This window comes from Anomalospiza imberbis, unplaced genomic scaffold, assembly GCF_031753505.1.
Source record: "Anomalospiza imberbis isolate Cuckoo-Finch-1a 21T00152 unplaced genomic scaffold, ASM3175350v1 scaffold_141, whole genome shotgun sequence".
Lineage (NCBI taxonomy): Eukaryota > Metazoa > Chordata > Aves > Passeriformes > Viduidae > Anomalospiza > Anomalospiza imberbis.
The window spans coordinates 74,203-100,089 of NW_027099776.1; the positions used below are offsets into that span (position 1 = coordinate 74,203).

Consider the following 25,887-nt stretch of genomic DNA (forward strand, 5'->3'; position numbering starts at 1 on the left):
ATATGCTGGAATTTTGAGGTTTGGGGATTTCAGGATTTGGGGTTTGGGATTTTGGGATTTGGGGTCTGTGCCCAGGCTGTCCCTGCTGTTGCCGACGCTGGAATCCCCCGGGAACCCCAATCCCATTCCGGATTTATCGGGAATGGGCTCCGGAACCTCTGGATTCGGGAAAAGCCCTGAAAACCTCGACCTCGCCCGGGAATTCCATGGCAGAACACGGAGCCGAGCGATCCCAGCGCAGGATCCGGGATAAAATCCAGAACCAAAATCCCATTTCCAGGACAAAATGGAGCTGGAATTCCCAAGGATTGGAGGAGCTGGAATTCCCAAGGATTTGAGGAGATGGAATTCCCAAGGATGTGAGGAACTGGAATTCCCAAGGATTGGAGGAGCTGGAATTCCCAAGGATTGGAGGAGCGGAATTCCCAATGCTGGAGGAAGTGGAAGGCCCAAGGATTGGAGCCGGAATTCCCAAGGGTTGGAAGAGTCAAAATTCCTAAGGATTGGAGGAGCAGGAATTTCCAAGGAATGGAGCAGGAATTCCCAAGGCTTGGAGGAAGTGGAATTCCCAAGGAATGAAGGAACTGGAATTCCCAGGGGGTGGAAGAACTGGAATTCTCAAGGATTGGAGGAGTCAGAGTTCCCAAGGGTTGGAAGAACTGGAATTCCCAAGGGTAAAAATTGGAATTCCCAAGGATTGGAGCTGGAATTCCCAAGGGTTGGAAGAACTGGAATTCCCAAGGATTGAAGGAGCTGAGATTCCCAAGGAATGGAGCAGAAATTCCCAAGGGTTGGAGGAACTGGAAATCCCAAGGGTTGGAGCTGGAATTCCCAAGGGTTGGAGGAGCAGAAATTCCTAAGGATTGGAGGAACTAGAATTCCGAAGGATTGGAGGAGCGGAATTCCCAAGGATTGGAGCTGGAATTCCCAAGGGTTGGAGGAGCTGGAATTCCCAAGGAGTGGTGGAGATGGAATTCCCAAGAATTGGAGGAACTGCAATTCCCAAGGGTAGGAGCATCTGGAATTCCCAAGGATTGGAGCTGGAATTCCAAAGGATTTGAGAAGCTGGAATTCCCAAGGCTTGGAGGAACTGAAATTCCAAGTTTTGGAAGAACTGGAATTCCCAAGGGTTGGAGCAGGAATTTCCAAGGATTGGAGCCGGAATTCCCAAGGGTTAGAAGTACTGGAATTCCCAAGGGTTGAAATTGGAATTTCCAAGGATTGGAGCTGGAATTGCCAAGGGTTGGAGGAGCCAGAATTCCCAAGGATTGGAGCTGGAATTCCCAAGGATTGGAAGAACTGGAATTCCCAAGGATTGGACGAGCTGCAATTCCCAAAGATTGGAGCTGGAATTCCCAAGGATTGGACGAGCTGGAATTCCCAAGGATTGGAGCTGGAATTCCAAAGGATTTGAGAAGCTGGAATTCCCAAGGCTTGGAGGAGCTGGAATTCCCAAGGGTTGGAGCAGGAATTCCCAAGGCTTGGCGGAAGTGGAATTCCAAGTTTTGGAAGAACTGGAATTCCCAAGGGTTAGTGGAGCTTGAATTCCCAAGGATTGGAGCAGGAATTTCCAAGGATTGGAGCCGGAATTCCCAAGGGTTGGAGGAGCCAAAATTCCCAAGGATTGGAGGAGCGGAATTCCCGAGGATTGGAGCTGGAATTCCCAAGGATTTGAGGAATTGGAATTCCCAAGGAATGGAGGAACTAGAATTCCCAGGGGGTGGAAGAACTGCAATTCCCAAGGATTGGAGCTGGAATTCCCAAGGATTGGAAGAACTGGAATTCCTAAGGATTGGACGAGCTGCAATTCCCAAAGATTGGAGCTGGAATTCCCAAGGATTGGACGAGCTGGAATTCCCAAGGATTGGAGCTGGAATTCCAAAGGATTTGAGAAGCTGGAATTCCCAAGGCTTGGCCGAAGTGGAATTCCAAGTTTTGGAAGAACTGGAATTCCCAAGGGTTAGTGGAGCTTGAATTCCCAAGGATTGGAGCAGGAATTTCCAAGGATTGGAGCCGGAATTCCCAAGGGTTGGAAAAGCCAAAATTCCCAAGGATTGGAGGAACGGAATTCCCGAGGATTGGAGCTGGAATTCCCAAGGATTTGAGGAATTGGAATTCCCAAGGAATGGAGGAACTAGAATTCCCAGGGGGTGGAAGAACTGCAATTCCCAAGGATTGGAGCTGGAATTCCCAAGGATTTGAGGAACTGGAATTCCCACGGGGTGGAAGAACTGCAATTCCCAAGGATTGGAGCTGGAATTCCCAAGGATTTGAGGAACTGGAATTCCCACGGGGTGGAAGAACTGCAATTCCCAAGGATTGGAGCTGGAATTCCCAAGGATTTGAGGAGCCGGAATTCCCAAGGACAGCACGTTCCGGAATTCCCCTGACCCCAAACCTCCCCCCCGCATTCCCAAAAATTCCCCGCATCCCCTAAAATCTCCCTCCCACAGATCCCAGCCCCGGGGCGCCGCTCGTCACCGTCCTTTATTTGGGGACACCTTGGTGGGGAAACCTGCCCCGGAATTCCCGAAAGAACCAAAAACGCGCAATTCCCGGTGGGAATTGCGGGGTGTGGAGTGGCCGGAGGTGACAGAGCCGGGGCGTGGCCGCCCTCGTTAAGAGAATTCCTTGACGAACTTGGTGTAGAAGGCGCCGAGCTTCTCCAGGAGGATCTTCAGCTTCTCCGTGGGCGGCAGGATGGTCATCCTGGCGGGAAAAACGAACCCCAAAAAAATGTGGGAAAAGCGGGCCGGGATTCCCCCCCCCCCGGAAATCCACCCCCAAAAAAGTTCCGGGACGGTTGTCCCAAAATTGTCCCGAAAACACCAAAAAATAAAGGGAAAAAAAAACCAAAAATTTTTGCCCCATGAATTCCCAAAAGTTGTGGACAAGGAAAAGCCGGGATGGGGATTGGGGGATTTGGGATTTGGGGAATTTGGGAATTTGGGATATGGGAATTTGGGGGATTTGGGAATTTGGGGATTTGGGATGGGGGATTTGGGGATTTGGGATGGGGGATTTGGGAATTTGGAGATTTGGGATGGGGGAGTTTGGGGAATTGGGGAATTTGGGATGGGGGATTTGGAGATTTGGGATGGGGGATTTGGGAATTGGGGAATTTGGGATGGGGGATTTGGAGATTTGGGATGGGGGATTTGGGAATTGGGGGATTTGGGGATTTGGGATGGGGGATTTGGGAATTTGGAGATTTGGGATGGGGGATTTGGGGATTTGGGATGGGGGATTTGGGAATTGGGGAATTTGGGATGGGGGATTTGGGAATTTGGAGATTTGGGATGGGGGAGTTTGGGGAATTGGGGAATTTGGGATGGGGGATTTGGAGATTTGGGATGGGGGATTGGGGGATTTGGGGATTTGGGATGGGGGATTTGGGAATTTGGAGATTTGGGATGGGGGATTTGGGGATTTGGCATGGGGGATTTGGGAATTTGGAGATTTGGGATGGGAGGAATTGGGGATTTGGGATGGGGGAATTTGGGGTGTGGGATTTGAGAATTTGGGATGGGGGAGTTTGGGGAATTGGGGATTTGGGCTGGGGGATTTTGGGATGGGGAGATTTGGGAATTTGGGAATTTGAGATGGGGGATTTGGGAATTTGGGGTGGGGGATTTGAGGATTTGGGGATTTTGGGGGGAGATTTGGAGATTTGGGATGGGGGATTTGGAGATTTGGGGTGGGGGATTTGAGGATTTGGGACAGGGGATTTGGGATGGGGGGATTTGGGTTTGGGAGATTTGAGGATTTGGGTTGGGGGATTTGGGGATTTGGGATGTGGGAATTTGGGGTGGGGGATTTGAGGATTTGGGATGGGGGAATTTGGGGAATTAGGGATGTGGGGATTTGGGAAATTGGGAAGGGGGAATTTGGGGATTGGGGATGGGGGAATTTGGGGATTTAGGATCGAATTTGGGATGGGGGGATTTGGGAATTTGGGGTGGGATTTGGGGATTTGGGGTGGGGGATTTGAGGATTTGGGGTAGAGGAACAGGGAATTTGGGTTTGGGAGATTTGGGGATTTGGGATGGGGGATTTAGGAATTTGGGACGGGGGGATTTGGGGACTTGGGATGGTGGATTGGGGAATTTGGGATAGGGGATTTAGGAATTTGGGACGGGAGGATTTGAGGATTTGGGATGAAGGATTTGGGAATTTGGGATGGGGATTTGGGGATTTGGGATGAGGGATTTGGGGATTTGGGATGGGGGATTTGGGGATCTGGAATTTGGGATGGGGGAGTTTGGGGATTTGGGATGGGGAATTTGGGGATTGGAGGATTTGGGATGGGGGATCTTCTAAGAACTGGGAATTTGGGGTTGGGGATCCCAGGAACAGGGAATTTGGGGTGGGATCTCCCAGGAACAGGGAATTTGGGATGGGATCTCCCAGGAACCCACCGGAAGTGGTAGGTGCCTTCCTTCTGTCCGAAGCCGCTTCCCGGGACAACGCAGATCCCGGTTTCCTCCAGGAGCCTCATGCAGAAGAACATGTCCGGGGCCTGCTTCTTCTCCTGGGAATTCGGGATGGGGGACGGGGTCGGAAAAATGGGGATCCCATTCCGCAGGGGGCCGAGGGCTGAACCCTCAGACCCCACATGGATCGGGATCGATCCCCATGAGTCCCACAATTCCCGGGATAGATCCTGGTGAGTCCCACAACTCCCGGGATCGATCCCGGTGAGTCCCACAACTCCCGGGATAGATCCCAGTGAGTCCCACAACTCCCGGGATTAATCCCGGTGAGTCCCACAATTCCCGGGATAGATCCCGGTGAGTCCCACAACTCCCGGGATCGATCCCGGTGAGTCCCACAATTCCCGGGATAGATCCCGGTGAGTCCCACAATTCCCGGGATCGATCCCGGTGAGTCCCACAATACCCGGGATAGATCCCGGTGAGTCCCACAACTCCCGGGCTCGATCCCACCCAGCCTCACGTGGATCGGGGTTGATCCCATCCATTCCCACATCTCCCAGTTGGGATCCTGCCCATTCCAACATTCCCAGTTTGGATTCCATCCATCCCCACATTCCCGGTGTGGATCCCATCCATTCCAACATCTCCCATTTGGGATCCCGTCCATCCCAGCTGGGATCCCATCCATCCCAACATCTCCCAGTTGGGATCCCGTCCATCCCATTTTGGATCCCATCCATCCCAACATCTCCCAGTTGGGATCCCGTCCATCCCAGTTGGGATCCCATCCATCCCAACATCTCCCAGCTGGGATCCCGTCCATCCCAGTTGGGATCCCGTCCATCCCAACATCTCCCAGTTGGGATCCCGCCCATCCCAGTTGGGATCCCGTCCATCCCAACATCTCCCAGTTGGGATCCCGCCCATCCCAGTTGGGAACCCGTCCATCCCAGTTGGGATCCCGTCCATCCCAGTTGGGATCCCGTCCATCCCAGTTGGGATCCTGTCCATTCCAACATCTCCCAGTTGGGATCCCGTCCATCCCAGTTGGGATCCCATCCATTCCAACATCTCCCAGTTGGAATCCCGTCCATCCCATTTTGGATCCCGTCCATCCCAACATCTCCCAGTTGGGATCCCGTCCATCCCAGTTGGGATCCCGTCCATCCCAGTTTGGGATCCTGTCCATTCCAACATCTCCCAGTTGGGATCCCGTCCATCCCAGTTGGGATCCCATCCATTCCAACATCTCCCAGTTGGGATCCCGTCCATCCCAGTTGGGATCCCATCCATTCCAACATCTCCCAGTTGGGATCCCGTCCATCCCATTTTGGATCCCGTCCATCCCAACATCTCCCAGTTGGGATCCTGTCTATCCCAGTTGGGATCCCGCCCATCCCAACATCTCCCATTTGGGATCCCGCCCATCCCAGTTGGGATCCCGTCCATTCCAACATCTCCCAGTTGGGATCCTGTCCATCCAAGTTTGAATTCCGTCCATCCTAACATCTCCCAGTTGGGATCCTTCCCATCCCAGTTGGGATCCCGTCCATCCCAACATCTCCCAGTTGGGATCCTTCCCATCCCAGTTGGGATCCCGTCCATCCCAACATCTCCCAGTTGGGATCCCGCCCATCCCAGTTGGGATCCCATCCATTCCAACATCTCCCAGTTGGGATCCCGTCCATCCCAGTTGGGATCCCATCCATTCCAACATCTCCCAGTTGGGATCCCGTCCATCCCATTTTGGATCCCATCCATCCCAACATCTCCCAGTTGGGATCCCGTCCATCCCAGTTGGGATCCCATCCATTCCAACATCTCCCAGTTGGGATCCCGCCCATCCCAGTTGGGATCCCATCCATTCCAACATGTCCCAGTTGGGATCCCGTCCATCCCATTTTGGATCCCGTCCATCCCAACATCTCCCAGTTGGGATCCCGCCCATCCCAGTTGGGATCCCGTCCATTCCAACATCTCCCAGTTGGGATCCTGTCCATCCAAGTTTGAATTCCGTCCATCCTAACATCTCCCAGTTGGGATCCTTCCCATCCCAGCTGGGATCCCGTCCATCCCAACATCTCCCAGCTGGGATCCCGTCCATCCCAACATCTCCCAGTTGGGATCCCGTCCATCCCAGTTGGGATCCCGCCCATCCCAACATCTCCCAGTTGGGATCCCGCCCATCCCAGTTGGGATCCCGTCCATCCCAGTTTGGATCCTGCCCATCCCAACATCTCCCAGTTGGGATCCCATCCATCCCAGTTGGGATCCCGCCCATCCCAACATCTCCCAGTTGGGATCCCGTCCATCCCAGTTGGGATCCCGTCCATCCCAACATCTCCCAGTTGGGATCCCGTCCATCCCAACATCTCCCAGTTGGGATCCCATCCATCCCAGTTGGGATCCTGTCCATCCCATTTTGTATCCCGTCCATCCCAACATCTCCCAGTTGGGATCCCATCCATCCCAGCTGGGATCCCGCCCATCCCAGGTGGGATCCCGCCCATCCCCCCACCTCCCGGTTTGGACCCCGCCCGTGCCGCCGTTCCCGGCGCGGATCCCGGCGTTCCCGGCGCGGACCTGGGCGGCGGCCAGGGCGCGTGGCGGGAGGTCGATGCGGGGGAAGGCGTACATGGCGCCCTGCACGGGGTTGCAGCGGATCCCCGGCGTGCGGTTGAACATCTCCTGCGTCAGCCGCGCCTTCTCCGCCAGCGCGCTCAGCACCGCCTCCTTCTCCTGCGCGACGGACGCGCAGCCGTGGGAATGCTGCGCCGGGACACGCCCGACCCGCCGTCCCATCCCACCGTGCCATTATCCCATTGTCCCGTTGTCCCGTTATCCCGTTACCCCATTGTCCCGTTGTCCCGTTATCCCATTACCCCATTGTCCCGTTGTGCCATTATCCCATTGTCCCATGATCTCATTATCTCATTTTCCCATTATCCCATTACCCCATAATCCGCTAACCCCATTATCCCATCATCCCATCATCCCATTATCCCATTATCTCCTTATCCCATTATCTCATTATCCCATTACCCCATTATCTCATTATCCCATTATCCCATTATCCCATTATCCCATTATCTCATGATCCCATTACATTATCCCATTATCCCATTTTCCCATTGTCCCATTATCCCATTATCCCATTATCCCATTATCCCATTATCCCATTTTCCCATTATCCCCTTATCCCTTTATCCCATTATCTCATTATCCCCTTACGCCATTTTCCCATTATCTCATTATCCCATTATCCCATTCCAATTCAATTCCATTCCATTCCATCCCATTATCCCGTTATCCCATTATCCCATTATCCCATTATCCCATTATCTCATGATCCCATTATCTCATTATCCCATTATCCCATTATCTCATGATCTCATTATCCCATTATCCCATTATCTCATGATCCCATTATCCCATGATCCCATTATCCCATGATCCCATTATCCCATTATCTCATTATCCCATTATCCCATGATCCCATTATCTCATTATCCCATTATCCCATTATCCCATTATCCCATTATCTCATGATCTCATTATCTCATAACGCCATTATCCCATTATCTCATTATCCCGTTATCTCATCCCAATTCAATTCCATCCCATCCATTATCCCATTATCCCATCCCACCTCATCCCATCCGTTATCCCATTATCCCAATCCCAATCCCACCCCACCGCTCCGTACCGCCTGGAAGCGCTCGTAGAACAGAAGTGGGATCCCATCCCACAGATCCCACCCCATGGATCCCATCCCATGGATCCCATCCCACGGATCCCATTATCCCAATCCCAATCCCACCCCACCGCTCCGTACCGCCTGGAAGCGCTCGTAGAACAGAAGTGGGATCCCATCCACAGATCCCACCCCATGGATCCCATCCCACGGATCCCATCCCATGGATCCCATCCCACGGATCCCATCCCACGGATCCCATCCCACGGATCCCATCCCAATCCCACCCCACCGCTCCGTACCGCCTGGAAGCGCTCGTAGAACAGATGTGGGATCCCATCCCACGGATCCCATCCCACGGATCCCACCCCACGGATCCCACCCCATGGATCCCATCCCACGGATCCCATCCCACAGATCCCACCCCATGGATCCATCCCACGGATCCCATCCCAATCCCACCCCACCGCTCCGTACCGCCTGGAAGCGCTCGCAGAACAGATTTGGGTGGATCCATGACCATGGATCCCATCCCACAGATCCACCCCATGGATCCCATCCCACGGATCCCACCCCATGGATCCCATCCCATGGATCCCATCCCAATCCCAATCCCACCCCACCGCTCCGTGCCACCTGGAAGCGCTCGTAGAACAGATGTGGGATCCCATCCCACAGATCCCACCCCATGGATCCCATCCCACGGATCCCACCCCATGGATCCCATCCCACGGATCCCATCCCACAGATCCCACCCCATGGATCCCATCCCACGGATCCCATCCCATGGACCCCATCCCACGGATCCCATCCCAATCCCAATCCCACCCCACCACTCAGTACTGCCTGGAAGCGCTCGTAGAACAGATTTGGGTGGATCCATGACCATGGATCCCATCCCATGGATCCCATCCCAGGGATCCCATCCCATGGATCCCATCCCACGGATCCCATCCCATGGATCCCATCCCACGGATCCCATCCCACGGATCCCATCCCAATCCCACCCCACCGCTCCGTACCGCCTGGAAGCGCTCGTAGAACAGATGTGGGATCCCATCCCACAGATCCCACCCCATGGATCCCATCCCACGGATCCCATCCCACAGATCCCACCCCATGGATCCCATCCCACGGATCCCATCCAATGGATCCCATCCCACGGATCCCATCCCATGGATCCCATCCCACGGATCCCATCCCAATCCCACCCCACTGCTCCGTACCGCCTGGAAGCGCTCGTAGAACAGATTTGGGTGGATCCATGACCATGGATCCCATCCCACAGATCCCATCCCACGGATCCCATCCCACGGAGCCATCCCACGGATCCCATCCCATGGATCCCATCCCACGGATCCCATCCCATGGATCCCATCCCACGGATCCCATCCCAAGCCCAATCCCACCCCACCGCTCTGTACCGCCTGGAATCACTCGTAGGATGTCTCTCCAGGTTTGGGCAGGTCCATGACCATGGATCCCATCCCAATGATCCCATCCCTTGGATCTCATCCCACCCCATCCCATGGATCCCATGGATCCCATGGATCCCTATCCAAATCCCGCCGCTCCATACCGCCTGGAAGCGCTTGTAGAACGGCTCTCCAGGTTTGGGCAGGTCCATGACCATGAATCCCATCCCATGGATCCCACCCCACGGATCCCACCCCTTGGATCCCACGGATCCCATCCCAATCCCGATCCCAACGCCAATCCCGCCGCTCCGTACCGCCTGGAAGCGCTCGTAGGACGGCTCTCCAGGTTTGGGCAGGTCCATGACCATGGATCCCGCCCCATGGATGCCACCCCATGGATCCCACCCCTTGGATCCCGCCCCACTGATCCCACCCCATGGATCCCATCCCAATCCCAATGCCAATCCCAATGCCAATCCCGCCGCTCCACACCGCCTGGAAGCGCGCGTAGGACGGCTCTCCAGGTTTGGGCAGGTCCATGACCATGGATCCCGCCCCATGGATCCCACCCCATGGATCCCACCCCATGGATCCCACCCCATGGATCCCATGGATCCCATCCCAATCCCGATCCCCCAATGCCAATCCCGCCGCTCCGTACCGCCTGGAAGCGCTCGTAGGATGGCTCTCCAGGTTTGGGCAAGCAGGTCCATGACCATGGATCCCACCCCCATGGATCCCACCCCATGGATCCCATCCCAATCCCAATCCAATGCCAATCCCACCGCTCCGTACCGCCTGGAAGTGCTCGTAGGACGGCTGTCCAGGTTTGGGCAGTTCAATGACCATGGATCCCACCCCATGGATCCCGCCCCATGGATCCCACCCCATGGATCCCATGGATCCCATCCCAATCCCGATCCCAACGCCAATCCCGCTGCTCCGTACCACCTGGAAGCGCTCGTAGGACGGCTCTCCAGGTTTGGGCAGTTCCATGACCATGGATCCCACCCCATGGATCCCACCCCTTGGATCTCATGGATCCCATCCCAATCCCAATGCCAATCCCGCCGCTCCGTACCGCCTGGAAGCGCTCGTAGGACGGTTCTCCGGGCTTGGGCAGGTCCATGACCATGGATCCCGCCCCATGGATCCCACCCCACGGATCCCACCCCATGGATCCCACCCACGGATCCACCCCTTGGATCCCACGGATCCCATCCCAATCCCAATGCCAATCCCGCCGCTCCGTACCGCCTGGAAGCGCTCGTAGGACGGCTCTCCAGGTTTGGGCAGGTCCATGACCATGGATCCCGCCCCATGGATCCCACCCCATGGATCCCATGGATCCATCCCAATCCCGATCCCAACGCCAATCCCGCCGCTCCGTACCGCCTGGAAGCGCTCGTAGGACGGCTCTCCGGGCTTGGGCGGGTCCATGACGATGTCCAGGACCATCTGTCCCGGCACGGGCGGGCACAGCCGGACGGACACCAGCTTGGCCAGCTGCGCCTTCACCTCGGGGTGCAGGTTCACCACCTCCACGTAGCCGCCACGCAGCCCGCACCTGCCCACGGACACGCCGGGATCGGCACCGCCGGAATCGGGATCGGCAGCCCGCGCGGCACGGGGGGAGCCGGGAGCGGGGGTGGGATCGGCGGGAGGAGGGTGGGGGTGGGGGTGGGGCTGGTGGTGGAATCCGTCGGTGGGAGGTGTGGGTGGGATCCGTGGGTGGGATCCGTGGGTGGGATCTGTGGGTGGGGGTTTGGGATGGGATCCATGGATGGGAACCTATGGAGAAGGATCCATAGATGGGAACCATGGATGGGAACCTATGGAAAAGGATCCATGGATGGGAACCTCTGGAGAAGGATCCATGGATGGGATCCGTGGATGGGGGTTTGGGATGGGATCCATGGATGGGAACCTATGGAGAAGGATCCATGGATGGGAACCATGGATGGGAACCTCTGGAGAAGGATCCGTGGATGGAATCCATGGATGGGAACCTATGGATGGGGGTTTGGGATGGGATCCATGGATGGGATCTGTGGAGAAGGACCCATGAATGGGATCCATGGATGGGAACCTATGGAGAAGGATCCATGGATAGGAACCTATGGAGAAGGACCCACGGATGGGAGATGTGGGTGGGATTCATGGATGGGATCCGTGGATGGGGGGTTTGGGATGGGAATCCATGGATAAGACATGTCATCCATGGAATCTCAACATCCACATCCGATGTCACCTCCATCCCCAATCCATGACATCCATGGGGTGGTGGTGGCATCTCCATCCCCAATCCATGACATCCGTGACAACCCATGACCCCAATCCCACCCCAGGAGATCCATGGGGTGGTGGTGGCACCTCCATCCCCAATCCATGACATCCTTGGGTGGTGGTGGCACCTCCATCCCCAATCCATGACATCCATGGGGTGGTGGTGGCATCTCCATCCCCAATCCATGACATCCATGACAATCCATGACCCCAATCCCACCCCCAGGAGATCCATGGGGTGGTGGTGGCACCTCCATCCCCAATCCATGACATCCTTGGGGTGGTGGTGGCACCTCCATCCCCAATCCATGACATCCATGGGGTGGTGGTGGCATCTCCATCCCCCAGTCCATGACATCCATGACAATCCATGACCCCAATCCCACCCCCAGGAGACCCTTGGGGTGGTGGCACCTCCGTCCCACATCTCGTGGGACCCGTGGGGACCTCGGCCGCCGCCAGGCGGGGCGGGCTGGGAGGTGACAATCCCGGCATTCCCAGGACTCACTCTCCCATGAATCCCTTGGAGATGGAGTGGAAGGAGGCCAACTCCACCGAGTCCGAGTAGGGCGGCCCCATCTCCATCAGGACCTTCTTGAAGGAGTGGAAGGCCGAGCCCTCGGCGTAGACGTTGTCCTGGTACACCTGGGGTGGGGGTGGGGTGGGGGGACATGCCGGGATGTCACCCGGAATTCCGGGCTTTTCCCGGGAGTGGGGGACGCGCCCCGGTCGGCCCCACCCACCTCGTCGGCCATGAGGAAAAGCTTCTCCTCGTAGGCGAACTTGATGACGTCCTCGATGCATCCCCGGCTCTGCACCTGGCCTGGGACACCCCCGGGGTCTCACCCCAGCCTGCGCGCCCCTGGGGACCCACCCCACGGATCCCACCCATGGATCCCGGAACACAGATCCCAGAACATGGATCCCACCCATGGATCCCGGAACACGGATCCCACCCATGGATCCCGGAACACGGATCCCAGAACACGGATCCCAGAACACGGATCCCAGCACACGGATCCCAGAACACGGATCCCAGAACACGGATCCCACCCCACGGATCCCAGCACACGGATCCCACCACAACGGATCCCACCCCATGGATCCCACCCCACGGATCCCGGAACACGGATCCCAGCACACGATCCCAGAACACGGATCCCAGCACACGGATCCCAGAACAGGGATCCCACCCCACGGATCCCACCACACACGGATCCCACCCCATGGATCCCACCCCATGGATCCCGGAACACGGATCCCAGAACTCGGATCCCACCCCCACGGATCCCAGAACACGGATCCCACGGATCCAGCACGGATCCCAGCACACGGATCCCAGCACACGGATCCCACCCCATGGATCCAGCACACGGATCCCATCCCATGGATCCCATCCCATGGTCCCCACCCCATGGATCCCAGCCCAGGTGTCCATTTCATCCCACCCCATGGATCCCCACCTCACAGAACTCATGGATCCCACCCATGGATCCCATCCCATAGATCCCACCTCAGATACCCCATCCCATGGATCCCACCCCACGGATCCCAGCACACGGATCCCATCCCATGGATCCCATCCCATGGATCCCACCCCATGGATCCCATCCCACAGATCCCAGCACACGATCCCACCCCACGGATCCCACCCCATGGATCCCACCCCACGGATCCCACCCCATGGATCCCATCCCATGGATCCCATCCCATGGTCCCCACCCCATGGATCCCAGCCCAGGTGTCCCATCTCATCCCACCCCATGGATCCCACCTCACAGACCTCATGGATCCCACCCATGGATCCCATCCCATGGATCCCACCTCAGATACCCCATCCCATGGATCCCACCCCACGGATCCCAGCACACGGATCCCATCCCATGGATCCCATCCCATGGTCCCACCCCATGGATCCCACCTCACAGACCTCATGGATCCCACCCATGGATCCCATCCCATGGATCCCACCTCACATATCCCACCCCACAGACCTCATAGATCCCATCCCATATATCCCGCCCCATGGATCCCACCCCATGGATCCCATCCCATGGATCCCATCCTATGGATCCCACCCCATGGATCCCATCCCATGGATCCTACCTCAGATATCCCACCCCAGAGACCCCACAGATCCCACCCCTGGTGTCCCACCCCACAGACCCCATAGATCCCACCTCAGATATCCCAAACCACAGACCTCATGGATCCCACCCCACGACCCCCACCCCACAGATCCCACCCCATGGATCTCACCCCACGGATCCCACCTCACGGTCCCCACCCCAGCTGTCCCACCCCACAGACCCCATGGATCCCACCCCACTGATCTCACCCCACGGACCCCATGGATCCCACCCCCACTGATCTCACCCCACAGACCCCATGGATCCCACCCCACTGATCTCACCCCACACACCCCATGGATCCCACCCCAGCTGTCCCACCCCACAGACCCCATGGATCCCACCCCAGCTTTCCCACCCCACGGACCCCATGGATCCCACCCCACTGATCTCACACCCACAGACCCCATGGATCCCACCCCACTGATCTCACCCCACAGACCCCATGGATCCCACCCCAGCTGTCCCACCCCACAGACCCCATGGATCCCACCCCACGGCCCCCACCCCCACAGACCCCATGGATCCCACCCCAGCTGTCCCACCCCCCGGATCCCACCCCAGCTGTCCCACCCCACAGACCCCATGGATCCCACCCCAGCTGTCCCACCCCACACACCCCATGGATCCCACCCCAGCTGTCCCCACCCCACAGACCCCATGGATCCCACCCCAGCTGTCCCACCCCCCGGATCCCATCCCAGATGTCCCGCCCCACACACCCCCATGGATCCCACCCCACTGATCTCACCCCACACACCCCATGGATCCCACCCCAGCTGTCCCACCCCACAGACCCCATGGATCCCACCCAGCTGTCCCACCCCACGGACCCCATGGATCCCACCCCACTGATCTCACCCCACAGACCCCATGGATCCCCACCCCAGCTGTCCCACCCCACAGACCCCATGGATCCCACCCCAGCTGTCCCACCCCACAGACCCCATGGATCCCACCCCAGCTGTCCCACCCCACAGACCCCATGGATCCCACCCCACTGATCTCACCCCACGGACCCCATGGATCCCACCCCAGCTGTCCCACCCCACGGACCCCATGGATCCCACCCCAGCTGTCCCACCCCACGGACCCCATGGATCCCACCCCAGCTGTCCCACCCCACGGACCCCATGGATCCCACCCCAGCTGTCCCACCCCACAGACCCCATGGATCCCACCCCAGCTGTCCCACCCCACAGACCCCATGGATCCCACCCCAGCTGTCCCACCCTCCGGATCCCATGCCCGATGTCCCGCCCCACACATCACGCCCCATGGCCCCGCGCCCAGCCCGTTTACCGGTGGGGTTGCCGGGGTTGATGATGCAGAGCACGCGGGGGCAGCAGCGCCGCCGGCCCTCGGCCAGCGCCCGGCGCAGCTCGGCCACGTCCAGCGCCCAGCAGCGCTCCTCGGCCAGGAAATAACCGAGCTGCACCGCGTCCAGCTCGGCCAGCGCCGCCGAGTACAGCGGGTACTGCGGCACCGGGATCAGCACCCCCGTGCGCGACGCGCCCGAGCCCCACACCAGCAGCTTCAGCATGCTCTGGGGACACGCAGAGGGGGACCGTCAGGGGACAGTCACGGGGTGGGATGGGGGACAATGAGGGGGACAGAGAGGGGGGACAATCAGGGGACGGGAATCGGGACATTGAGGGGACAGTGAGGGAGAGGATGGGGACAATCACGGGGTGGGATGGGGGGACAATAAGGGGACAGAGAGGGGGACAATGAGGGGACCATCAGGGGATGGGAATCGGGACAATGAGGGGACAGCAAGGGGAGAGGATGGGGACAATCATGGGACAGTCACAGGGTGGGAATCGGGACATGGAGGGGACAGAGATGGGGACAATCATGGGTCAGTCAGGGGGTGGGAATCGGGACATGGAGGGGACAGTGAGGGGACAGAGATGGCGACAATCATGGGACAGTCAGGGGGTGGGAGTCGGGACATGGAGGGGACAGTGAGGGGGACAGAGATGGGGACAATCATGGGACAGTCAGGGGGTGGGAGTCGGGACATGGAGGGGACAGAGATGGGGACAATCATGGGACCATCAGGGGATGGGAGTCGGGACATGGAGGGGACAGCGAGGGGAGAGGATGGGGACAATCAGGGGGTGGGGTGGGGGACAGTGAGGGGACAATCAGGGGACATTGCGGCACCGGGATCAGCACCCCCGTGCGCGACACGCCCGAGCCCCACACCAGCAGCTTCAGCATGGTCAGGGGGACACGCAGAGGGGACAGTCAGGGGACAGTCACGGGGTGGGATGGGGGACAATAAGGGGACGGGGGACAATGAGGGGACGGGAATCGGGACATGGAGGGGACAGTGAGGGGAGAGGATGGGGACAATCATGGGGTGGGATGGGGGACAATAAGGGGACAGAGAGGGGGACAATGAGGGGACCATCAGGGGATGGGAATCGGGACATGGAGGGGACAGTGAGGGGACAGAGATGGGGACAATCATGGGACAATCAGGGGATGGGAATCGGGACATGGAGGGGACAGTGAGGGGACAGAGATGGGGACAATCATGGGACAGTCAGGGGGTGGGAGTCGGGACACGAAGGGGACAGAGAGGGGAGAGGATGGGGACAATCATGGGACCATCAGGGGATGGGAATCGGGACATGGAGGGGACAGTGAGGGGACAGAGATGGGGACAATCATGGGACAGTCAGGGGATGGGAATTGGGACATGGAGGGGACAGAGATGGGACAGAGAGGGGGACAATCATGGGACAATCAGGGGATGGGAATCGGGACATGGAGGGGACAGAGAGGGAGAGGATGGGGACAATCAGGGGGTGGGGTGGGGGACAATAAGGGGACAGAGAGGGGGACAATCATGGGACAATCAGGGGGTGGGAATCGGGACAGGGAGGGGACAATGTGGGGACAGGTTGTGGTGGCAATCAGGACATTGAGGGGACAGTGAGGGGACAGGTTGTGGTGGCAATCAGGACATGGAGGGGACAGGTTGTGGTGGCAATCAGGACATTGAGGGGACAGGATGGGGTGGGAATCAGGACACGGAGGGGACAATGTGGGGACAATGAGGGGACACCATGGGGTGGGAATCAGGACACGGAGGGGACAGTGAGGGGACAGATTGGGGTGGAGATAGAGGCCATGGACATGGGGACAATGAGGGGACACTGAGGGGACAGGTTGGATGGGCCTGGGGACATCGGGGGACGTGGTTGGGGTGGCATGGGGACAATGAGGGGACAAGGAAGGGACAGGTTGGGGTGGGCCTGGGGACATTGGGGGACGTGGTTGGGGTGGCCTGGGGACAATGAGGGGACAGGATGGGGACAAGGAAGGGACAGGTTGGGGTGGGCTTGGGGACATCGGGGGATGTGGTTGGGGTGGCATGGGGACAATGAGGGGACAGGATGGGGACAAGGAAGGGACAGGTTGGGGTGGGCTTGGGGACATCGGGGGACGTGGTTGGGGTGGCACGGGGACAATGAGGGGACAGGACGGTGAGCACAGGGGACAGTGGGGACGATGGACAGGATGGTGGGGACAATGAGGGGACAGGAACTCGGGGACAGCTGGACGGCGGCGATGGCGCACGGACACGACGAGGGGGACAACGCCGCGCTCTCCCCATCACCACGGCAACCGCACGGCCTTGGGGACAACGCGGTGCCACCCCCGGCGGAGCTGGCACTGTCCCCAGCGAGGCGTGGGGACACCAAGGACACAAGTGCCACCCCCCCCCCCCCCCGGTTCTCGCGCGCTGCCGGAGCCGCACAAAGGTCCCTTTGTCGCCGCCCGCCGTGGGAACGGCCCGGGGGTGGCACGGCGCCCGGTGTCCCCGGGATGGCGGGGGCGGTGGCCGATGTCACCGTACCACGATGGCGTCGCTGGCGCCGGTGGACAGGAAGATGTCGTCGGCCCTGGCGGGGACACCGTCGCGACGTTCGATGTAGCGCGCCACGCTCTCCGCACCATCTGCACGCCGGGGCTGGCGCTGTAGGCGCCTGAGGAGGGGACGGTGTCACCTCCCCGCGTGGTGTCACCTCCCCCGCGTGGTGCCACCGGTGCTGTCCCCTCCCGGGGAGGCGACACCGACCTACGCTGTGGCCACCGCAGGCCGCCAGCAGTCGCTGGGCGCGCGCCTGGCGTCGCTGGGCAGGGACGCGTCCTTCATCAGCTCCGGGCACAGGCACAGCGCTGTCACCTGCCGAGGGGACAGCCGGGTGACAGCAGAGCGGTGGCAGCGGCCCGGTGGCCCCGCGGTGTCCCCAGGGCCGTACCTGGCGGTATGAAGGTGATGGGCTGCTGGCCCATGGCGTGCGCGTCGCCGATGTTGGCCCTGATGACCTCGGTGAAGGGCTTGGGGACACCCTGGGGGACAGCGGCGACAGGGACGGGGACAAGGGACAGGGGCGGGGATGGGGATGGGGACAGGGACGGGGACAGGGATGGGGACAGGGACAGGGATGGGGACAGGGACAGGGACAGGGATGGGGACAGGGACAGTGGGCACAGGGACAGGGATGGGGACAGGGACAGGGACAGGGATGGGGACAGGGACAGGATGGGGACAGGGACAGGGACAGGGATGGGGACAGGGACAGGGATGGGGACAGGGACAGGGACAGGGATGGGGACAGGGACAGGGATGGGGACAGGGAAGGGGACAGGGGGCACAGGGACAGGGATGGGGACAAGGGACAGCGATGGGGATGGGGACAGGGATGGCAGGGACAGGGACAGGGATGGGGACAGGGACAGGGATAGGGATAGGGATGGGGAGAGGGACAGGGATGGGGACAGGGATGGGGACAGGGACATGGGGACAGGGATAGGGACAGGGACAGGGATGGGGACAGAGACAGGGACGGGGATGGGGACAGGGATGGGGATGGGGACAGAGACAGGGATGGGGACAGGGATGGCAGGGATGGGGACAGGGACAGGGACGGGGACAGAGGGCACAGAGACAGGGATGGGGACAGGGACAGGGATAGGGACAGGGACAATGGGCACAGGGACAGGGACGGGGACAGGGATGAGGACAAGGGACAGGGACAATGGGCACAGGGACAGGGACGGGGACAGGGATGAGGACAAGGGACAGGGACGGGGACAGGGATGGGGAAAGGGGGCACAGGGACAGGGATGGGGATGGGGACAGGGACAAGGGACAGGGACAGGGGCGGGGATGGGGACAAGGGACAGGGACAGGGATGGGGACAGTGGGCACAGGGACAGGGACACGGACAGGGACAGGGGCGGGGATGGCAGGGACAGAGAGAGGGATAGGAATGGGGATGGGGACAGCAGGGACAGGGGATGGGGACAAGGGACAGGGACAGGGATGACAGGGACAGGGATGGGGACGGGGACAAGGGGACAGGGATGGGGACAAGGGACAGGGACAGGGATGACAGGGACAGGGATGGGGACGGGGACAAGGGGACAGGGATGGGGACAAGGGACAGGGATGACAGGGACAGGGATGGGGACGGGGACAAGGGGACAGGGATGGGGACAAGGGACAGGACAGCAGGGACAGGGACAGGGGACAGAGACACGGACAAAACCAGGTCAGGGGTCACGACCTGCCTGTCCCCACGCAGGGCCACCCCCGCTGTCACACGGCTGTCACCAGCAGGGGAGCGGCTGTGACGCGGGGACCAGGAATGGGGACACTGGGGACCTCCTCGGGGACCTCCTCGGGGACACTGGGGACCTCCTTGGGGACACTGGGGACCTCCTCGGGGACACTGGGGACCTCCTCGGGGACCTCCTCGGGGACACTGGGGACCTTGGGGACCTCCTTGGGAACCTGCTCAGAGACCTTGGGGACCTCCTCGGGGACACTGGGGACCTCCTCGGGGACACTGGGGACCTTGGGGACCTCCTCGGGGACCTTTTTGGGGACCTGGGGGACCTTGGGGACCTGCTTGGGGACACTGGGGACCTCCTCGGGGACATTGGGGACCTTGGGGACCTGCTCGGGGACCTTGGGGACCTCCTTGGGGACCTCCTTGGGGACCTGCTCGGGGACCTTGGGGACCTCCTCGGGGACACTGGGGACCTCCTCGGGGACCTCCTTGGGGACCTCCTCGGGGACCTTGGGGACCTCCTCGGGGACACTGGGGACCTCCTCGGGGACACTGGGGACCTTGGGGACCTGCTCAGAGACCTTGGGGACCTCCTCGGGGACACTGGGGACCTCCTCGGGGACCTCCTTGGGGACCTCCTCGGGGACCTTGGGGACCTCCTCGGGGACCTTTTTGGGGACACTGGGGACCTTGGGGACCTCCTCGGGGACCTTTTTGGGGACCTGCTCGGGGACCTTGGGGACCTCCTCGGGGACACTGGGGACCTTGGGGACCTGCTCGGGGACCTCCTCGGGGACACTGGGGACCTTGGGGACCTCCTCGGGGACACTGGGGACCTTGGGGACCTCCTCGGGGACCTTTTTGGGGACACTGGGGACCTTGGGGACCTCCTCGGGGAGCTTTTTGGGGACACTGGGGACCTTGGGGACCTCCTTGGGGACACTGGGGACCTTGGGGACCTGCTCGGGGACCTCGGGGACCTGCTCGGGGACACTGGGGACACGGCGCAGGGTGGCAGCGATGTCCCCACCCCCAGCCCCCAGGTGACCGCGGCCACTCGGGCCGGACTTTGGCCACCTCGGACTCTGGCCCGGGTGGCTCCGCCCCCAGTTGTGTCACCTCTGTCCCCCGTGTCCCCGCCTCACCCTGTGCTGTCCCCAAGCCCCTCCCCCACCCCCCGAAAAGGGACCCCCGGGCGTGGGAAAGTTCCCGGGTGGGGGAGGGGACAGAGGGGACACTGCGGGGGGGGGGGGTGGGGACATCCTGGTTTAGGGGGGTCCCCGGATTGTGGGGGGTGCCCTGGGGGGAGAAACCATTTTGGGGGGAAAATCCCTTTTTTGGGGGGAAAAATTCCCTTTTTTGGGGGGGAAAAATTCCCTTTTTTTGGGGGGAAAAATTCCCTTTTTTGGGGGGAAAAATCCCTTTTTTGGGGGAAAAAATGTCCCTTTTTCGGGGAAAAAAAATCCTCTTTTGGGGGGAAAAATCAAATTTTTTTTGGAAAAAGATCCGCTTTTGGGGGTAAAAATTCCTTTTTTGGGGGAAAACTCATTTTTTAGGGGGAAAAATTCCTCTTTTTTGTGGGAAAAATTCCTCTTTTTGGGGTAAAAATTCCTCTTTTTGGGGGAAAAATCCTCTTCGGGGGGGAAAATTCCTTCTTTGGGGAAAAAAATTTTCCTTTTTTGGGAGATAAACCCACATTTTTTTCGGGGAAAAAATCCTTTTTTGGAGCAAAAATATCCTTTTTTGGGGGATAAAATCCTTTATTTCGGGTAAAAATTACTTTTTTTGGGGGAAAAAATCTAAAAACCTTTTTTTTTTTTTTGGGAGGGGGAAACTTTTTTTGGGGTATGAAATCCCATTTTGGGACCCCCGGGTTTGGGGTGGTCCCGATTTTGGGGGGTCCCGATTTGGGGTCGGGGGTGCCGAATTTGGGGTTGGGGGTTCCGATTTGGGGCTGGGGTTCCGAATTTGGGGTCGAGGGTCCCGATTTGGGGTCGGGGGTGCCGAATTGGGGCTGGGGTTCCGATTTTGGGGTCGGGGGTCCCGATTTTGGGGTTTCAGGACCCGATTTTGGGGTCGGGGGTCCCGATTTTGGGGTCGGGGGTCCCGAATTTGGGGTTTAAGGACCCGATTTTGGGGTCGGGGGTCCCGATTTTGGGGTTTAAGGACCCGATTTTGGGGTCGGGGGTCCCGATTTTGGGGTCGGGGGTCCCGAATTTGGGGTTTAAGGACCCGATTTTGGGGTCGGAGGTCCCGATTTTGGGGTCGGGGGTCCCGAATTTGGGGTCGAGGATCCCGGTTTTGGGGTTTAAGGACCCGAATTTGGGGTCGGGGGTCCCGATTTTGGGGTTTAAGGACCCGATTTTGGGGTCGGGGGTTCCGATTTTGGGGTCGGGGGTCCCGATTTTGGGGTTTAAGGACCCGATTTTGGGGTCGGGGGTCCCGGTTTTGGGGTTTAAGGACCCGATTTTGGGGTTGGAGGTCCCGATTTGGGGTTTGGGGGTCCCGATTTTGGGTCGGGATATCCCGGTCCGGGGGGGTTATCCCGGTTTGGGATCGGGTTATCCCGGTTTGGGTTATCCCGGTTTGGGATCGGGTTATCCCGGTTATGGATCGGGTTATCCCGGTTTGGGGTCAGGTTATCCCGGTTTGGGATCGGGTTATCCCAGATTGGGGTCGGGTTATCCCGGTTTGGGGTCGGGTTATCCCGGTTTGGGGTATCCCGGTTTGGGGTCGGGATATCCCGGTTTGGGGTCGGGTTATCCCGGTTTGGGATCGGGTTATCCCGGTTTGGGTTATCCCGGTTTGGGGTCGGGTTATCCCGGTTTGGGGTCGGGTTATCCCGGTTTGGGATATCCCGGTTTGGGATCGGGTTATCCCGGTTTGGGATCGGGTTATCCGGTTTGGGATCGGGTTATCCCAGTTTGGGGTCAGGTTATCCCAGTTTGGGGTCAGGATATCCCGGTTTGGGGTCGGGTTATCCCGGTTTGGGATCGGGTTTATCCCGGTTTGGGATCGGGTTATCTCAGTTTGGGATCGGGTTATCCCGGATTGGGTTATCCCGGTTTGGGGTCGGGTTATCCCGGTTTGGGTTATCCCGGTTTGGGATCGGGTTATCCCGGTTTGGGTTATCCCGGTTTGGGGTCGGGATATCCCGGTTTGGGTTATCCCGGTTTGGGGTCAGGTTATCCCGGTTTGGGATCGGGTTATCCCGGTTTGGGATCGGGTTATCCCGGTTTGGGGTCGGGATATCCCGGTTTGGGATCGGGTTATCCCGGTTTGGGATCGGGTTATCCTGCTTTGGGATCGGGATATCCCGCTTTGGGATCGGGATATCCCGCTTTGGGATCAGGTTATCCCGGTCTGGGGTCGGGTTATCCCGGTTTGGGGTCGGGTTATCCCGGTTTGGGATCGGGTTATCCCGGTTTGGGGTCAGGTTATCCCGGTTTGGGATCGGGTTATCCCGCTTTGGGATCGGGTTATCCCGCTTTGGGGTCGGGTTATCCGGTTTGGGTTATCCCGGTTTGGGGTCGGGATATCCCGGTTTGGGATCGGGTTTATCCCGGTTTGGGGTCGGGTTATCCCGGTTTGGGGTATCCCGGTTTAAGGTCCGGTTATCCCGGTTTGGGGTCGGGATATCCCGCTTTGGGATCGGGATATCCCGCTTTGGGATCAGGTTATCCCGGTCTGGGGTCGGGTTATCCTGGTCTGGGGTCGGGTTATCCCGGTTTGGGGTCGGGTTATCCCGGTTTGGGATCGGGTTATCCCGGTTTGGGGTCAGGTTATCCCGGTTTGGGATCGGGTTATCCCGCTTTGGGGTCGGGTTATCCCGGTTTGGGTTATCCCGGTTTGGGGTCGGGATATCCCGGTTTGGGATCGGGTTATCCCGGTTTGGGGTATCCCGGTTTTAAGGTCCGGTTATCCCGGTTTGGGGTCGGGATATCCTGGTTTGGGGTACCCCGGTTTGGGATCGGGTTATCCCGGTTTGGGGTCGGGTTATCCGGGTTTAGGGTCGGGTTATCCCCGTTTAAGGTCCGGTTATCCCGGTTTGGGGTTGGGTTATCCCGGTCCGGTATGGGTCATCCCGGTTTGGGGTCGGGATATCCCGGATTGGGGTCGGGATATCCCGGTCCGGGGGGGTTATCCCGGTTCTGTGGGCCCGTTCCCGGTTCGGGAGGGGAATATTCCTGTTCTGGGGGAGTTATCCCGGTTTAGGGTCGGGATATCCCGCTTCTGGGAGGGGTTGTCCTGGTCCGGGAGGATTATCCCGGTTTGGGGTCGGGTTATCCCAGTCCGGGATCAGCTGTCCCGGTTCTTGGGGCAGTTCCTGGTTCAGGATCGCCTTCCCCCGGTCCAGGACTGAGTGTCCCGGTTCCGGATCGCCTTCCCCCGGTCCGGGACCGAGTGTCCCGGTTCCGGATCGCCTTCCCCCGGTCCAGGACGGAGTGTCCCGGTTCAGGATCTCTTTCCCCCGGTCCAGGACCGAGTCTCCCGGTTCCGGATCGCCTTCCCCGGTCCAGGACCGAGTGTCCCGGTTCCGGATCGCCTTCCCCCGGTCCAGGACCGAGTGTCCCGGTTCAGGATCGCCTTCCCCCAGTCCAGGACCGAGTGTCCCGGTTCGGGATCGCCTTCTCCCGGTCCGGGACCGAGTGTCCCGGTTCCGGATCGCCTTCCCCCGGTCCAGGACCGAGTGTCCCGGTTCCGGATCGCCTTCCCCCGGTCCAGACCGAGTGTCCCGGTTCCGGATCGCCTTCCCCGGTCCAGGACCGAGTGTCCCGGTTCAGGATCGCCTTCCCCCAGTCCAGGACCGAGTGTCCCGGTTCCGGATCTCCTTTCTCCGGTCCGGGACCGAATGTCCCGGTTCGGGATCGCCTTCCCCCAGTCCAGGACCGAGTGTCCCGGTTCTCCTTTCTGCGGTCCGGGACCGAGTGTCCCGGTTCCGGATCGCCTTCCCCCGGTTCAGGGACCGAGTGTCCCGGTTCGGGATCTCCTTTCTGCAGCCCGGGACCGAGTGTCCCGGTTCGGGATCTCCTTCCCCCGGTCCAGGACGGAATGTCCCGTTTCCCCCCCGGTTCCTCCCGTTCCGCTCGGGTTTTTTTTTTTTGGGCTTTTTGGGTTTTTTTCCCGGTACCTTGCGCAGCTCCTGCTCCAGCTCCAGGGCGCGGACGACGATGGGGCCGCGCACCGCGTACTCCACGCGGCGGATCGCGGGGTTCATGGACTCGGGGCTCAGCACCGGGCCCCGCCGGGCCCCCCCGGCCGCCGCCGCCGCCGCCGCCGCGGCCGCCATCGCCAGGAGCCTGCGGGGCCGCAGCGCCCTCAGCGCCCGCATCACCCCCGGGGACACCGCGACGGCCGCGACACCGCCCCCGGGGGACGCCGCGACGGCGGTGACAGCCCCCAGTCCCCCGGGGACACCGCCCCGGAGCCGCCCCCGGTGAGGCCGGGAAGCTGCTCGCCGCTCCGGGGCAACGGGCAGCAACGGGCGGCAACGGGCAAGGGGCAACGGGCAAGGGGCGAGCGGCAGCGGGCCAAGGGCAACGGGCGGCGGGGGGAAAGGCGGGGACGGCGGGGCAGGGGCAGGGACGGGCCTGGCACCGGGACACCGGGACACCGGGACACCGGGACACCGGGAAAGGGGCGGCACCGGCGACAATCGGAACGGGGACAAACGGGGATGGGGACACCGGGAATGGGACTGGCACCGGGGCAAACGGGGATGGGACACCGGGACAGGGGGTGGCACCGGGACGGGGACACCGGGACAGGGGGTGGCACCGGGAGCGGGGACAAACGGGAATGGGACACCGGGAATGGGGACTGGCACCGGGACAAACGGGGATGGGACACCGGGAATGGGACTGGCACCGGGAATGGGGACAAACGGGGATGGGACACCGGGAATGGGACTGGCACCGGGAATGGGAACAAACGGGGATGGGACACCGGGAATGGGACTGGCACCGGGAACGGGGACAAACGGGGATGGGACACCGGGAATGGGACTGGAACCGGGACAAACGGGGATGGGGACACCGGGAATGGGACTGGCACCGGGACAAACGGGAATGGGACACCAGGAATGGGATTGGCACCGGGACAAACGGGGATGGGACACCGGGACAGGGGGTGGCACCGGGACGGGGGACACCGGGGACAGGGGGGTGGCACCGGGAGCGGGGACAAACGGGGATGGGACACCGGGAAATGGGGACTGGCACCGGGACAAACGGGGATGGGACACCGGGAATGGGACTGGCACCGGAACGGGGGCAAACGGGGATGGGACACCGGGAATGGGACTGGTACCGGGAACGGGGGCAAACG

General features: G+C 60.1%; 1 protein-coding gene across 1 annotated transcript; it reads right to left on the reverse strand.

Moving 5' to 3' along the window:
- Positions 1–2,583: 2,583 nt before the first annotated feature.
- On the reverse strand, positions 2,584–24,911 carry LOC137466110 (alanine aminotransferase 1-like). Its single transcript, XM_068178007.1, is given in 13 exon segments — positions 2,584–2,709; positions 4,419–4,531; positions 7,020–7,175; positions 10,941–11,115; positions 12,343–12,479; positions 12,578–12,657; positions 15,266–15,509; positions 17,838–17,932; positions 17,935–17,967; positions 18,060–18,104; positions 18,107–18,174; positions 18,252–18,334; positions 24,692–24,911. Coding segments are annotated over 13 exon segments (1,521 nt in total). The 5' UTR covers positions 24,893–24,911; the 3' UTR covers positions 2,584–2,618.
- Between the last annotated feature and the right edge of the window lie 976 nt (positions 24,912–25,887).